General features: G+C 40.6%; 2 protein-coding genes across 10 annotated transcripts in view; one reads left to right on the top strand and one right to left on the bottom strand.

The window, feature by feature from the left end:
* vwa8 (von Willebrand factor A domain containing 8) overlaps positions 1-13144 on the bottom strand; it is a 49771-nt gene extending 36627 nt beyond the window's left edge. Inside the window, exons 1-15 of one of the 2 annotated variants that reach the window (XM_058082481.1) lie at positions 12884-13144; positions 12512-12589; positions 12313-12443; positions 12138-12248; positions 7081-7248; positions 5771-5935; positions 5663-5712; positions 4722-4830; positions 4540-4644; positions 4294-4422; positions 2990-3124; positions 2820-2897; positions 2567-2727; positions 2378-2491; positions 291-483 (exon numbers count right to left, since the gene is read on the bottom strand). In XM_058082481.1, coding sequence (XP_057938464.1) covers positions 291-483; positions 2378-2491; positions 2567-2727; positions 2820-2897; positions 2990-3124; positions 4294-4422; positions 4540-4644; positions 4722-4830; positions 5663-5712; positions 5771-5935; positions 7081-7248; positions 12138-12248; positions 12313-12443; positions 12512-12589; positions 12884-13022 — 1866 coding nt within the window. In that variant the 5' untranslated portion in view covers positions 13023-13144. The remainder of the gene's footprint in view (positions 1-290; positions 484-2377; positions 2492-2566; positions 2728-2819; positions 2898-2989; positions 3125-4293; positions 4423-4539; positions 4645-4721; positions 4831-5662; positions 5713-5770; positions 5936-7080; positions 7249-12137; positions 12249-12312; positions 12444-12511; positions 12590-12883) is intronic. The other variant, XM_058082482.1, reaches the window with a different exon arrangement.
* Positions 13145-13494: 350 nt separating this feature from the next.
* dgkh (diacylglycerol kinase, eta) overlaps positions 13495-16211 on the top strand; it is a 52190-nt gene continuing 49473 nt past the window's right edge. For all 8 annotated transcript variants that reach the window (XM_058081667.1, XM_058081661.1, XM_058081658.1 and 5 more), the window contains exons 1-2: positions 13495-13675; positions 13991-14155. In XM_058081667.1, coding sequence (XP_057937650.1) covers positions 13628-13675; positions 13991-14155 — 213 coding nt within the window. In that variant the 5' untranslated portion in view covers positions 13495-13627. The remainder of the gene's footprint in view (positions 13676-13990; positions 14156-16211) is intronic.

The raw sequence follows: 16211 nt of genomic DNA, 5'->3' as shown, positions 1-16211 counted from the left end.
ACAATTTATACTAAAATCAAATGTAAAACATTGTTGGATTTGGATTATTCAATAAACACCATAAATATACCACAAAGATTTCAAAAACGTATAAAAACCGAACCATAGTAAACAGGGTTTTCAATGCCAAAACTACAAAAAGATTCCATTAATTAATAGTGAATCCTACTTTTTGGAAATTCCCTTATCAATAACCAATTAACCGCAATAACGAGGGACGACTATCCTTTAAGTAAATATTTCAAACTCCAAAATGATTATGCCTTGAAAATGTTTGAGTGTGTCCTCACCAGTCCTTGCAGAAGGCTGACCTCTTCTGCTCGGGCCAACGGGCTGACCGTGTGATACAGGAACATAGTAAGCAACTCGGGGCCCAGCCACTGCTGACCTTTGCTTTTGCCACTCGTGTTCGCAATGGTGCCCACTACTGGAGGCTCAGCGAGGGCGAGGACTCTGAATGATGGGTGAATGGCGAAGATTGATCTGTAACCAAATGCACACATGGACAACAGTGATACCTTTGCAATGGAAAGACATGCACATCGGCTATGTTCAGGTAGATAGGGAGTGCAGGTCGCCATTCGATTCACTGTGGATGTGTGGGCGGGAGCACGTGTGTGTGTGTGCATGCATGCCATAGCCAATCAATGTCAGGGACAAGAGCATGACTTATGACAGGTGCCTGTGTAAGCCACGAATTCAAGAGGACAGCGAGGAACCATGCATGACTATCACCCCATAGAGACACACACAGCACTGGGTTATATTTATACTGATGGAGGAGGGGCTTAATTAGCAAGTGCTAAACCGCATCATCATTGTCAAGAGACAACTGTGTGAAGCTGGCAGTTATTATTGGACTTCAACCTGGACTGTATCCCAGTGTGTCCACAATGTGCAGAATGGTCTCTTTTTAAAGTTCTAAACTTAAAAAAGGATGGTTTTAAGTAAGGCAATACTATTCAATGGCTCAAGCGTGTTCAACAAGAGTTAGCACATCAAATTTGCTATCTTCAGGAAAATGATGTTTTTGTCCAGCAGGCATACTGTTCTGACAAGAATCAGAGTGAACATGAAAGTGAAATTCCCGCTAAACTGTTGCTGAAGCAGAAGCTGTGCGCTCTTGCCGCAAAAGGTGCATTAATGTCGGACACACTCTCACACTTGCTCTGCATCCACGGAGGTGGGGAGAACAACAGTGTAGAGCTGCAAGACTACGTCACAGTTTTCAGTGGGTCTACCCGAGTTATTAAACATGGGTAGTCGCGCAAAAAACATGTAACGACCACATTTCCATTACCAATGTCAATATTGTCTGCACTTCGTAAAAGTTATCACTCCGTTACCACTCTGAGTTCATACACAGTAATTCAGGGGTCTTTCCTTTTCAAGGAGCTCTCCAAAGGGTTTATTCATTTCTTATAAACTCCTGCACCAATAAAATTAGGAAGTGTGGTTCGGCAATAGTCCAGACATCTTCGGGAATGCTTGGGAGTGTAACCAATCACAGCAAAGTGAGCGTGCCTAGAGTAAGGTCGTGGGTGGAATAAATTAAAACACAGTATTTTGGAAATCCTATAAAATACAGCTGGAATAGGTGAAGATTCTGGAAGATCTTAAAAGCTTTCTGTGCGGGTAAATTAAATTATCTGTTTAAGTTACTCTACCCCCGGCCGTCTTCTAGGAGTGTGATTGGTCACACTCCCAAGCACTCCTGAGGACTTCCAGATACTTAGGTCCGCATTTACTGAGTGCAGGCAATCTGCAGCCCATATAAGGAAGTCCAGCTCGCATTGACACCAGTAGAAGTCGTTTGAAAAAACTCTGTAAAACAGACTGTGCAGAGCCATTCAAAACTTCATTCATGGAACACTTCCAAATGAGCAAACTCATTATATGACACTTTGGCATTGGTTCACATGAGAATATAACAATGTAATAACATTTAACGTAGGTAACAAAAGTGGAAAAAGCGCAAAAGGTCCCCGTGATGTGCAGAATGTTTAAACTTTTTAAATTTCTCAGTTAATTTGGAGCTGTTTATACATACTATATAATAAATTAATAAAATAAATATACATAATCATGTCCTGTAATTTATCATTCTGTACATAAAATAAAGTAAAAATTAGCATATTTCACACATAGGGCTCTAATTTCGTGGTGCAGTGGAAGGCGGCGCAGGGTGGCGCAGCCCACGCAGTGATAATTTGGTCCAATGCATAAACAGACTTCAGCTCATGTATTCACACTGACACTGCATGATAAAGTGTTAAGATGAACTAAGGATTAAGGAAAAAGAAGATTTGATCCAACTTCCATCCATCCACTTATCTGTACCGTTTAACCTCTATTTAAAGATAATATCATGGCATACCTCTCTTGAAGTTGCTGGTCAGTAAATTGAGTTTCTTCCTTCAGCACCTGGTACCTGTCCCACCTCAGCAGCCTGGTGCCATCGTAGAGATCTAACTCACGGTCATGGAGTAACCTGCAGCACAGAACACATCTCTTAAAATCTACCTGCTGCTTCTAGACTGTACGATAAAGTCCACTTTGGTCTTACCTTGAAAGAACAGCCAGCGTTCCCAAGTTGATCCTGTGTATTCCATCCAGCAACAGCAGCTTGCCCTCCATGGCGGCTGTGACCAACGGAGATGGGCGCCATGCGGTGTCACCATTAGGAAGTGTAAATCTCTGCTGGAGAAGGTCTCTGGCTGTCATGTCCTGGAAGGGACCAAATAATACATTTTCAGAACACTGATTGGAGGCTGATGTTATTTGCATATTGTTTTTGTTTTTATGATCAGTATCTCCACCTGATACAGCATGACTGGTTCTATGCTGTAGCCAAGCAGCTCTGCGAACTCTCTGGCAATCACCGACTTGCCACAACCCTGAGAGAAACACGCACACATTGAGATTCCCACGAACAATAAATGTCATATTTGCAGTATATTTCAAATACTGTACAAATACTGTTAGCTACCTTGGCTCCTATCAGACACATGTCCTTCACCATGTGTGATTGCATCATGTCAGCAATCACCTTACTGTGGCTAGGGGTGCTGATGAAGACAGGGTTACAGTTGGGTGGGCGTGGCTCCTTGGTGCCTGCAGGGACCTGAAGGTTCATTTGTTGGGGTTGGAGACAAGAAATACATAATAAAAATGGTTGTCACTTCCATATTATTTTCATACAGTCCAGAGCTATAAAGCTGCGATTGGCTGGCGACCTGTCCAGGGTGTACCCCGTCTCTCACCGAGGTCAGCTGGGATAGGCTCCAGCACACACCCCGCAATACTAATAAGGATAAGCGGCATAGAAAATGAATGGATGGATGACATCCCACCTTAATATGAAAGTTTAATGTTAGTGCGGCCCGCGCAAGTTTGATATGGATGCTGTATGGTATCATGTACCCAGAAAAAATTATTACATTTGATTAATGTTCATGTTAAAGGTTAAATAACTGTTAATAGTTATCCTCCCTATCCGCGTGGAAGTGGTAAGTTTTTGGCTATTTAAGTTTAAAGGAAATAACTTGAAGGCTACCGTTTAGGTCGCTAGCTCTCTAGTTTGCGAGTTAGCATGTGTCTCAAGACCCTGCAGTTGTGCAATATGTTGTAAATAAAAAAAGTATAAATGTGACTATAGTCGTGTTTTGTCATGTCTACAGGGCTCTAATAATGCTTTGTTAATTTTAATCTGAAAAAAATAATTTGTCTACCCACCAACTATATGTGGTTTCTTAAGTTTTTATTATTTGCCGTTTTATTATTATTATATTTATTAATTACTGATTGATTTTCTTTATTCTTGATTTGTTTATTTATTTTTCATCTTTATTTGTGCAGAAAAATAAAAAATACGATATTTGAGAACAGTGGAATGTTTTATAAGAGCTTTTATTGTAGAAAATCGGAACCAAAGCACTGAAAACGTTTGTATATTTTTCTGTTTTTAATAAATGCGTTTTTTTTTTTTTTTTTGGAAAACCTGATGCGGCCCAGCCTTGCCCAGACCCTAGCTCCAGTGGCCCCCAGGTAAATTGAGTTTGAGACCCCTGCCCTAAGGCAATATGTGTAGCCCTAGGGTACAAGTATGTGTACCCCACTTTGGGAAACTAAGCTATAGCAACAGCATCACAAGTGTAAAAGGCATGACTTTGACACCAACAGCTGAGTAGACAACATTTTAAAGAGCATGCAGAGATAGATAATAAAGCTAAGTAAATGTTTTTATGATTTTGTTCCTTTACCCAATGTTGTGTCCAATTAGTTAAGTTTTACCTGAAAGGTGACATCTTCATCTGCAACACGCAATGTAACGTCTGCGTATCCTTCGACGCCCATTGTCTTGGACACACTAACAACGGTGCTGCCAGGAGACTTGTGTCCGCCATCCATCAGCTCAAATCTCTGTGTAAACATCATAAAATGTGTGTAATCTTAAACACATGAGTCTGTAAGGTGGATAATTGATTATTTTCTTATTGAACTATAGGAAACCGAGTGAACATACCACAGGCAACTTACACTGAGGACGGTCTCCACAGCGCTGCATCCGTCTTTGCCCAGCATACTGTTGTAGGGGTAGAGTCTCTGGACCAGCTGCTGCGAGGACATTGTGGGGACCACATTCTGTCCCAAAACAAGAGACAAGCTGTATAGGTGTTCCACTCTCAAATACAGAAACGTCCCTCCTCTAAAGTCCTCACCAGCATGTTAAGGCCATGTAAGAGGTTGTCTATGGGGAAGTCAGGAAGGCCCAAGTTGGATGATTCCTGGGAGCACAGCGTTGTGGCAAGGGACAGCAACTGGGACACTCTAACATGTGAAGAAACTATGTTTGGTATGGTACACATTTTGTCTGTATAATAAGAGTATAATATTGAAATGTACCAAAATTAAAGATATACTTTTTCCAGCCAATGCGACAATTCATTTTTACAACTACATTTTGAAAGCAACATAAAAAAACTGACTTAAACACCTTTTACGCTGCCAAAAAATAGGTATTTTATCTGTATTATTCTTCTGTGTAAAAGGCACTGACATGGAACAGGGGAAAGTATTCTTACTATAAAGGTAGTAACGGAGCTGTAACAGAGACACCTAATGGAATTGCTGTATACTTGGACGAGGATGTGAGTTTAACACAGGGTTTCTGTGTGAAAAGGGGTTTAATTAAGACAGGGGTGTACAAAGTGTGATTATTTTTACACAGCAACTAAAAAAAAGAGAATAATAAAGCAAACACACTCAATGTAAATAGAAAAATCTGTAACATTGATACTAATTAATAATAACACAACAGACACATGGACAAAGAGACAAAATATATAAAAATATCAGAATGGAGACCCTACATCCTTATATTTTTTTAGTAGTGGAAAATGGTGGAAAACATTTTGGACACCCCTGCTTTAGAGTGAAAGGCAGACTGGGAATTGAGCACCAATCAGCTGCAGTAATGTCATCAATATGAACCACTACACTACCTACGGACAGAATGCAATGTTTCTATTTTGTTTTACACTCCGATGTGACAAAGCTACACATCGCATCCGCTTTCCAGAACCGTACCATAGATTTACTGCACCGTTAAGTGGAAACGTGGCTTTAAAACGAATACTTGCTTATATTTTAGGGGATTCACCTCTCTGCAGGTATATTCGGTCCTGCCGTGTACAACAGCTCCAACTGGTCCTGGAGACAAAAAATATGACCTGTTTTTTGTGTCTTAAATAACAGCCAGTGAATGTACCTTAAATGGCAGGTAATGGATGTCTCGAGCCTGGAAGCGAGAGCGGAGGGGAGGATCCAGGGGGTTGCCTTTATACTTGGGGACAGGAAGTCCAAGGGCGATGACCCGGAAGTCCTCACTTACACGGACGATCTTCCAACTGTCTAGCTCTTCTTTGGTGTGCTCCTAAAAACAATAAACACTGAAAAGATCAGCAACCTGCTCAAAGATGAAGAAAAAGATGTCGAAAAGGTCCAAGAACAATCCACCCTCTGAACAAAATTTGGGTGAGACAAGTGAACATAAGTGATAAGGATGACAGAAACATGGGTTAAATTAAGTGTTTAAAGTCCTATTTATCATTTTTAAGCATTTCCCTAGTTGCTTCGATAGTTTCTTTTTGGATCTACTTTTAGATATTTACATAGTTTTACAATGGTATGCTAAAATAAAAAAAAAGCGTACATTTTTAAAAGCTTCTAACATACAAGGAACATATATGATTAACTCATTCGTTACCAAAAATGTATTTATACCGTACGTTTTTTTTGCAATAATACATCTTTTACATTTTTTGCGCTAGAGGCAAAAAGAGGTGATGATGTAACTCCACCACAGGAGAGAGCACGTTTGATGCATTTTTAAGCCGGAAAAAAGCATAGACAGAAGTGCATTTTATAAGAACTTATTAAGAACTTTGTAAGGAACAGATTAGGAATCAAGGGGAAACTTTTATGCATGTGTGAATGCACACGTGCATGCAAACACACAGTTCAGTTCCAAATGTGAAAACTGGTAAATAGTTCATGATATTTGTAAAGAAATTGTTATTTTCATGTAAAACAACATTTTTTTGTGTTATGTTGTGTCATAGTTGTTTATATATTTCGCCTAAATATATAGGGCAAAATTTTTGTCAAAGTGAAAGTTATGCTTGAAATGTATCTTTTCACAAAAAGCTGTTTTCTCCCTTTTTTTTGTTGAGAACTGATATTTTGGTGAAACCAACCTACGTTCTACTGCTAATGACTAAAGAACGGAAAAGGGTAGAAACAAACCTTTTTTCCTGATGAAAGACAAGAGTCTAAACCTAAACTTCTTTTTGTATATACAATATTCTGTGTGCCTTGAAAAAAAACAGTAAAAATCTTGAAAATGGCCAGTACCAAGAAGGACAGCTTTTGAAAAGTGGATGGGGATTGAATGAGTTAAAGTCATATGATAAGAATGAAGTAATAATTTCAGAAGTTTATAACAAAAAAATATCTGCTTATATTGTCAGCTAAAACCCCACATGATTAAAATGACAAATATAGGTGACTGAGTCGCACCTTTAGCAGCTTGTCATAGCGCTCCGCTGCCATAAGGAAGCGTCCATCCTCCAGCTGCATCTCTCTGTTTTCCAGGAGGTTGTTGAGGACAGGCAGAACATTTCTCTCTGCCTTTTCCAGCCCCTCCAGAACCAGAACTCTGCCTTGAGTGGCCGCCCTAACGGCACACTGAGGTACGAGAACACATGAGTTTAGTCATTACTAAAAGAAAATGGCTTTTAGGGGCAATCTTGATGCATGAAATATCGGCTGTTTACCAGGAATTTAAACATGCATCAAACAAGAGTACCCCGCCCCCCAAGAGTACCCCTGTTTTTATAAGGCCTATTTTCTCCCACCAAATGTGAGATATGCTATGATTTATTTACATTGTGTGTGTGTGTGTGTGCGTGCGTGCGTGTGTAGGCGCATGTTCAGTAAAAAATAAATAAATAAAAAAAGTTCCTCTTTGACGTCAGCAGGCAGGAAACTTAAGTTGTCTGGATGCACCGCAGAGCCCACAACCATGTCATTTAGGCGTGTGTGTAATGCACATGTGTGGGAAGAAGAGCCGTAAAACCATAGCCCAACTATAGCGAGTAAGGACCACATGTTCTAAATTTAACTCTGGAGTCCAAATTCAGCAACAGTAATCAGATAATTGTTTGCTAATGAGAAGGGACATGAGCATGGTAAAGAGAGAGAGACGGGATGTTGAGTTGAGGCAGAAAAAAATACATACTAAATAAGATATAGTAGAAGTCATAGGGGTCAAAATTTCAGACTTGAAAAAAGACCTTGGCAGTCATCCCCTACTTTTCAAACACTTTATTAACACTACAGGCAACATTTTAAGTAACAGTCTAACATTAGTAAATGGCATACAAGTGTAAGAAGAAGTTATGCAGTCAAATTTTAATCTGTGATAAAGCACTCTTTGACACACCTCACACATCTTAGTTTTTAATATTTACGGCCACACAAAAAAAAAGATCCAAAGAAGCGGGATGACCCGTACTGTGCTGCAGGTGGTTTAGCACTCCATTTTGTTGACCTGCTGCAAACAGCCTGTCCTAGTGTAACTTCCCCTGAGCTCACTTGTCAACAAACATGGCGTCAATCTTGTGGGATTTCTCACTATTTCAGGGGAAGACATTTTGCCAAATGCTCCAATTAATCTTTTACCATTCCACAATGATGAAAAAACACATAGAGCTTCAACACAACAAACATCATCAACCACACGACGCATCAGCATCGCGATGACGCCCAATACTATATTATTGGTATCTGTCTTGAGACACAGAAAGTTACTGGTATCTGTATAGGTTTTAAAAATATATCTCTATATATATATTGGGCAACCCTAATACATATACAGTATATTTACAGCCCCAAACACCAATCAGAAAAAGAAAATCTGAATCAAAGTCCTCTTTTTACATAAGATGCTGCAGGTCAAGAAACTTGACAAGCTAAATCTACCAAAATGAAACCCTGAAACAGCCTTAAACACGGCTTGGCTGTACCAACCAGGTTGGTTGATGACTTATTTTATGTTTACATCGACTAAAGTGCAGCTTGTCTTCATCTAGAGCAGGGGTCTCAACCACGCGGCCCGCGGGTCAAATGTGGCCCGCAGGACACTAGTTTGAGGTCCCCGCCTTGATATGAAAGTTTAATGTTAGTGTGGCTTGCGCAAGTTTGATATGGATGCTGTATGGTATCATGTACCCAGAAAAAAATATTACGTTTGATTAATGTTCATGTTAAAGGTTAAATAACTGTTAATAGTTGTCCTCCCTATCCGTGTGGAAGTGGTAAATTTTTGGTTATTTAAGTTTAAAGGAAATAACTTGAAGGCTACCGTTTAGGTCGCTAGCTCTCTAGTTGCGCAATATGTTGTAAATAAAAAGAGTATAAATGTGACTATAGTCGTGTTTTGTTATGTCTACAGGATCTAATAATGCTTTGTTAATTTTAATCTGAAAAAAATAATTTCTCTACCCACCAACTATATGTGGTTTCTGCTTTCTTTATTATTTGCCGTTTTATTATTATTATTATTATATTTATTTATTTATTACTGATTGATTGATTTTATTTATTCTTGATTTGTTAATTTATTTTTCATCTTATTTTGTGTAGAAAAATAAAAATTAAGATATTTGAGAACAGTGGAATGTTTTATCAGAGCTTTTCTTGTAGAAAATTGGAACCAAAGCGAAGTTTTTAAATTTTTTTGTTTTTAATAAATGCGTTTTGGTTTTTTTTGGAAAACCTGATGCGGCCCAGTCTCACCCAGACCCGAGCTCCAGTGGCCCCCAAGTAAATTGAGTTTGAGACCCCTGATCTAGAGTTACTAGTGCAGATTAGCATCTTGACATAAGACGACAGAGCCACAAAGAGGCCTACTGGAGGTTGTGTGTTACAATAACAGTGAAGCGCAACCAATAAATCTATAATAATCACCCATCTTATTACTGTTTATATGAGGGTGCCTAACATAAGTGGCGGCTAAGTAAGTAAAAAAAAAAAAAAAAGACAGCACTTCTGATTATGTCATTGTGATTCATCTGGCGCATGAACTCCGACTGAAGTGGTTAAAAAAAAAAACCTAACACAGGGATTGACCCGTTGTCACCCAATATAGGACTGCAAATCAGCACGGCTCTCTGGGGAATACGCTCCAATGTTCTACTTCAAACACGATCACACCTTCTGCCAAAACCTCCTGCAGAATCTCCAAATGACACCCACATTACGCCTTTAAACACTTGTCACAGCCAGCATTGTACTTATCACTCACCCACGGACACGTATTAATACTCATGGAACAAACCCAACGTGTCATCTCACACAAACAGGAATGCTATTTGTCTGGGCTCCAAAAATCAAATTTGGTGTGAAGAATAACAGCAAGGAGTGAGCTGGCTCCTTTGCACCTTTGACGACCAGAAATAATGTTGTCCCCGGCTTGTTTCCACAGCAACAAGCATGGATGGCCCAGCTGTTTTCTTTTTGAGCAGCGCGTGGGAGGATGAGGCTCAGCGCCGGTGAAGATGCATGCAAGCTTGACGTTGCATATAGCTGTGTTGAAGCAGCTGCATGTCACTGGCTCAAAATTGCATTCCCCCCCACCAAAAATATATATAGTGGTTTGTGAGAACAGATTGAACAATGAAATACCTATAATTTACAAACTAAACTGTATCAATATTAGAGTAAATTGCCGTCTGGTATCCACATTCATCACACGGGGATCAGGAAGACCTGGGTTCGATTCTCCGCTTGAGCATCTCTGTGTGGAGTTTGCATTTTCTCCTGGTACTCCGGTTTCCTCAAACATTTCAAAAACATGCTAGGTTAATTGGTGACTCCAAATTGTCCATAGGTATGAATGTGAGTGTGAATGGTTGTTAGTTTATATGTGCCCTGTGAGAGACCCAAGTGAGAATAAGCGTCATAGAAAATGGATGCATGAATGGATGGTATTTACATACATGCCCGTAGCGCTCACACACGCAAAAGCAGTCCCAGAGAAGCAATGAACTATTGTCAATTATATTGTTGTTACGATAGGCAGTATATTTAGATCGGTAACATTAGTGGCAAAACTTTGTTAAGTTGCTATTATTAGTTGACTACAAACACAATGAATGTATGTCCATGTGTTACATGGTAAGCAGGTTATGTGTTCAAACCAGGAAGAGGGAGCGATATAATGCTTGCAGTAAAAACAGTTAGTGTGATCCATGCAGCTGCCTATCCATGACATACAGGAGCTTTTCAAGTCATTGCCAATATCAGTGGTGCCTCTATGCTTCTGTCAGACAATGCACCACTTCATTCATTCATTTTCTACCGCTTATCCTCACAAGGGTCGCGGGCGTGCTGGAGCCTATCCCAGCTGTCTTTGGGCGAGAGGCGGGGTACACCCTGGACTGGTCGCCAGCCAATCACAGGGCACATATAGACAAACAACCATTCACACTCACATTCATACTTATGGACAATTTGGAGTCGCCAATTAACCTAACATGTTTTTGGAATATGGGAGGAAACCGGAGTACCTGGAGAAAACCCATGCATGAACGGGAAGAACATGCAAACTCCACACAGAGCTGGCCGAGGGACAATGCACTACTTCTGCAAAAAAATTGTAGCAATTGCAAATACGTCAGTATTCACGTTTATTGCATTTGTTTACATTGGAGCACAAAAAAGCAGAGCGATAAAGCCAAATCTGATCATCACAGACCTCAAAAATGGACTGGACAAAATGATTGACACCCTCAAATTGATAACTGGCAGCAAACACTTTGTAAAAACTAAACAAAACTGAAAAGTGCCTCTGTTTTGAGATTTCTTCACAGTTATTCAATAGGATTTAGAGCTGGACTCTTTGCTGGCCACTTCAGAACTCTTCAGCGCTTTGTCCCAAGTTTCTGGGTGCTTTTTGAAGTGTGCTTTGGATCATTGTCCTGCTGTAAGACCCATGACCTCTAGCAGAGACAAAGCTTTCTGACACTGGGCCACTACACTGCGCCCAAAAATTATATAGCAGTCTGAATCTGTGTGACAGCATCACATGTGGAAAGGGGTGTTGCCAAGGTTGTCTGCACTTGGTAAATGCGGCACCCTCACGTCTGACTTCTGATATTCCACAGCTCCAGTGGTCTCTGACCACTCTCTCCAAAGGTTTTATTCATATATTATCAATATATTGACAACATTATAACGTGGGGTTCGGTAGTAGTCCGGAAGTAGTCCGGAGCACGTGCCCTGAGACAGGCTGTGTGTGTTATTGTGTGTAGCTGCTCTATAGGAGTCCACATCTCAATACAAAGGAACAAAAATTTGCATAATATGTCCCCTTTAACTGACTACCAATCAGTATCAGGTGTGCTCATGGTGTTCACAAAGTAAAGAAAAGATGCTTCCTATGATGCAAAACAGGAGTGCATATTCCAGCCACATTTTGTTCAAGGCAAAAAAATATGGGTACATGTTGTCAGTATGAGGGGGTACTTGAACCGACCACCCTGTTGTAGTAGTTTGATGGTATTACTGCCTACCTGGTCTACATAGAAAGCGGTCCCAGCCCGGATCTCCCGCCTCTGTTTCAGGTCAGTCTCTGTGGTGTCCCTGGACAGAGCCACGTACTCCACTTCTCTTTTGGTCAACTCCTTTTCAATACAAGAAAGAATATTGGCTCACAAAACATAGAACTGATGTATGGTGAATACTTACAAGGTATTGCATGGCTATGGCTCGTCTCAAAGGTCCAGGGGGACCTATTAGAAACACATCCTGGCCCAGGAGGTCTTTCTGCATAATCCATCTCAAGTGCTGGGCCACAGCCTGGGGCAAGGACTCTGAAACTAGCAAACAACAATTTGTAAAATTTTCATGTGAATTTGATACAAGAGATGCCAAAATATTAACATACTGTGTTTGACAGGGACCAGCTCTGGGTTGCGTGGGGTTTTGAGTTTGTAGGAAATGTCTCCAATCATTACTGTGTCTCCTGCAGACAACACAGCGTTGTTGTTGTTGGTCGTAAACAATAACAACTTTGACAGAAAACAGCGCAGTCTCTTTTTTCTGACTGTTGTGACTCAGAGGCATCTGACATTTGTAGCAGCTGACATTTTTACGTGACAATGCCTGTGTGAACGAAAGCTAAATAGCTAACTTATTACTTAGCTAACATTAGTTGTTAGCACTGACGTTGTTTGCTGTGTCGTTTTAGTTCTTAGTTATTGTAAGTACACTAAGTTAATGCAGTTTTGTGGAACTGTGGTAAGAAATATAACTTTACCAGAGGACGTGTTGAGAAATTTGACTTCATGGCTTCTCCACATCCAGCCGTCATTCCCCAGGACGGCGCTTAGAATAGTCTTCATTCTCCTGGAAGCGACAGCCGCAGCCGTGCCACTGCACAAGATCCGTGGGTGCATATCTAACTATAAAGTTCACATTTACTAATAATTAAACGGAGGCGATCGACAGATGTTTGTCCGACACTGACTTAGTGTACCACCTCTGTATTTTTCACAAGCCGGAATATTTTCGAAGGGCAACAGAGTGTACCACAAGTTAAAGATTCCGGGTGGGAACAGAGTGATAAGTAGTTGACTTTCCGACGTAACACTGTCATTACGGTAAAAGTTTATATTACACATTTAAATTAATTTATGATAAATATTCTGATTCGTATTTTATTGATTATTTAAGTGACTTATACTATGTGTTTAATATATACAATAACATGTAAATTATAATTATTTTTTTTAAACCCTGGCTTTCAGACGATGCAATTTACGCATACAAGCGCACACCAAAGTACCCCGACGTGCATGGCTTGGACGTGGGTCACGTGGTACATAAGGAGGTTTCCGTGGCGGAGGGGGCAGGCAGTGGGATGGACTAGGGAGGAAGGTTGGAGTAGTTCGGATCCATTCGGTGCGCGTATGAGCACCGTGCGAACAGCGTCTATCTCTTATCTGCTTGACGGCGCTTGACGTCTCGTCTCCCCGCAGAGCACCGATAGAGAGGCGCGGATATGGAGGATGTCTGCCATTACACCCGCAGCCCTGCTTGGGAGGAGCTGGTTAGTCCAACACTCATTTAAAGAACAGTCGCCAGTATTCAGTCATTATCAGTGTCAAGTTAACACGTTATGACTTTTAAAGACTTTTTGTGAGTTTTTTCGCTGTCACTTGTGGCTTTTTTTTAAATCGACACAAATATAAGCGAATGAGAATCGACTGCGTGGTTTTATTGCAAATCTATGACGGTGATTTGTTTTTTAAAACACGCTTACCTCGACGGGTACTACGTACCGGGTACTTCCCCGGCGTTGACAGAGAGGAGAGCCGGAAGGGTCCCCCACAGCAGTAACCTCATTCTTGTCACTCTTTGACAGGAGCCGGATAAAGGACTCGGGTCTGTGGCCAGAATCCATCCCCATGTGGTGGGCGCTGTCTCCGTGTCTGGTGCCGCGGACGAGTCGTCTGACAGCGAAGTGGAGCAAGAGGGACCCCAAAAACTCATCCGGAAAGTGTCCACTTCAGGGCAGATCAGGAGCAAGGTATGGAACAAATTGATTCCTGTTGTTAGGTGTGTACAATGTAACGTAATGTAATAAAAACACAGATTTTAGGCTCCTGAATTAGCTGCATGTTTTTCTTATATGAAAAACAAACATCTCTGAATATGACAGCGCAGTTGAACACCACGTAAATAAGCATTTTGTTCATAATATCTCTTTAACATGGTCAATAAATCATGTGAGAAATATCTTTGTAAATCTTGGGCTTCTGTTAACTCTTGTATTGTGTCGGTTGGCTTGTGGAACATGGATGTGCATATCCCAAATTGTGAATATTCTTCCTTGGAAGTACTTTAGAATGCTGATTCATGCTTGTGGAAACCAATTTTAAGTACTACCGTACAATCTAATAAGATTCAATACTAGACTTAGATGTAAAAAATGACTTAATTTACTTACCCTATTTAGCTACACCAGGAGGGGCAAATTTTTAGAAACAAGCAACTCTTATGTGATTCTGTGTGTACATTAAACCACTACAAACACAATATTTAAATGCTCATCCAAATTGTGGATACATTTATATGGGAATATAATATAGATTTACACACACTGTCAGTTCAGTTTCTTTACATTTTGGTTACTGTATGGTTGCTGTATGAACGGTATGAAAGCACAAATTGCTAGTAAAAACAATAGTCTTAATTCCAGAATTCGTGACGATGCACTTGGGAAAATATACCTTTTTGATTGGCCTTTTTATGGCCTCACAGTGGCCTCGTAGTTAGCATGTTGGCCACACAGGAGATAGGGATGATCTATGTTTGAATCTCTGTTCAAGCATCTCTGTGTGGAGTTTGCATGTCCTCGGTGTGTGTGGGTTTTTTCTGAGTACTCCAGTTTCCTCACACATTGCAAAAACAGCCATGTTAGATTAATTGGTGACTCAAAATTGTCCATGGGTATGAATTTGAGTATGAATGGTTGGTTGTCAGAATGTGCCCTGTCATCGACTGGCGAACAGTCCATGGTGTATCCCACTTCTCACCCAAAGTTAGCTGGAATAGGCTTTAGCATACCCTTGCAATCTAGTGAGGATAAGCAGCATAGATGGATGGTATACGTTCTGCATCAACTGCCTGCTTCATTGTGACGTGCAGGCGTTGGTAAGCAGATGCGTTGCTAATTGTTTCATCATGTCACCTAAGCTTCCTTGGCCCACTTATCTTCAACACTGCAAAGGAGCGCTGCACTCCCACGCCAATGGATCCTCTTAATTATTGACTGCTCCACTTCAATCCATTTACATTATTCAGAATCGGAAGAACATGTACTGTACCTTTCTATGATACCTGGAGGATTATGTTATATATTTTTTGTTTAACAAATGCATGGACGATTCCTTCATGGTCGTTTGGTTCCTCCCCCAGAACACAAACGCATAAATACCTCATATGGTTATACAGTGGAACCTCTAAGGTTGATTTTAAAACTGTTTTCTGATAGGTAATAATGGAAATATAAATCATATGTTGCAGTGTTTCCGCCCACGGCCATCTCTGTGTGGAGTTTGCATGTTCTCCCCGTGCATACGTGGGTTTTCTCCGGGTACTCCGGTTTCCTCCCACATTCCAAAAACATGCTAGGTTAATTGGTGACTCCAAATTGTCCATAGGTATGAATGTGAATGTGAATGGTTGTTTGTCTATATGTGCCCTGCGATTGGCTGGCCACCAGTCCAGGGTGTACCTTGCCTCTCGCCCGAAGACAGCTGGGATAGGCTCCAGCATGACTGAGATCCTCGAGAGGATAAGCGGTACAGAAAATGGATGGACGGTATAACAAAACACTCTATACCTTAGCCAGTAATGCTGGAGTAGTAGTATTTTGAATCTGAGTCCACTTGTGTTACACAAGTTCTTGTGTGCATTCAATCTGAAATGTAAACTTTTAACAACAAAGGTGTAATGTTATTTTTAAACATTCTTTACAGTCACAAGGGTATAAAGAAGCTCATCACTGTAAAACACTGCACCTTAACCTTCATGGCCGTGCCTTGTTTTACTGATCCAGAAGGTCTTTTTACGTAATCCAC

This window comes from Doryrhamphus excisus, chromosome 9, assembly GCF_030265055.1.
Source record: "Doryrhamphus excisus isolate RoL2022-K1 chromosome 9, RoL_Dexc_1.0, whole genome shotgun sequence".
NCBI lineage: Eukaryota > Metazoa > Chordata > Actinopteri > Syngnathiformes > Syngnathidae > Doryrhamphus > Doryrhamphus excisus.
Note: the sequence above shows the minus strand (reverse complement) of the source record. Positions and strands in the feature narration are given on the sequence as shown.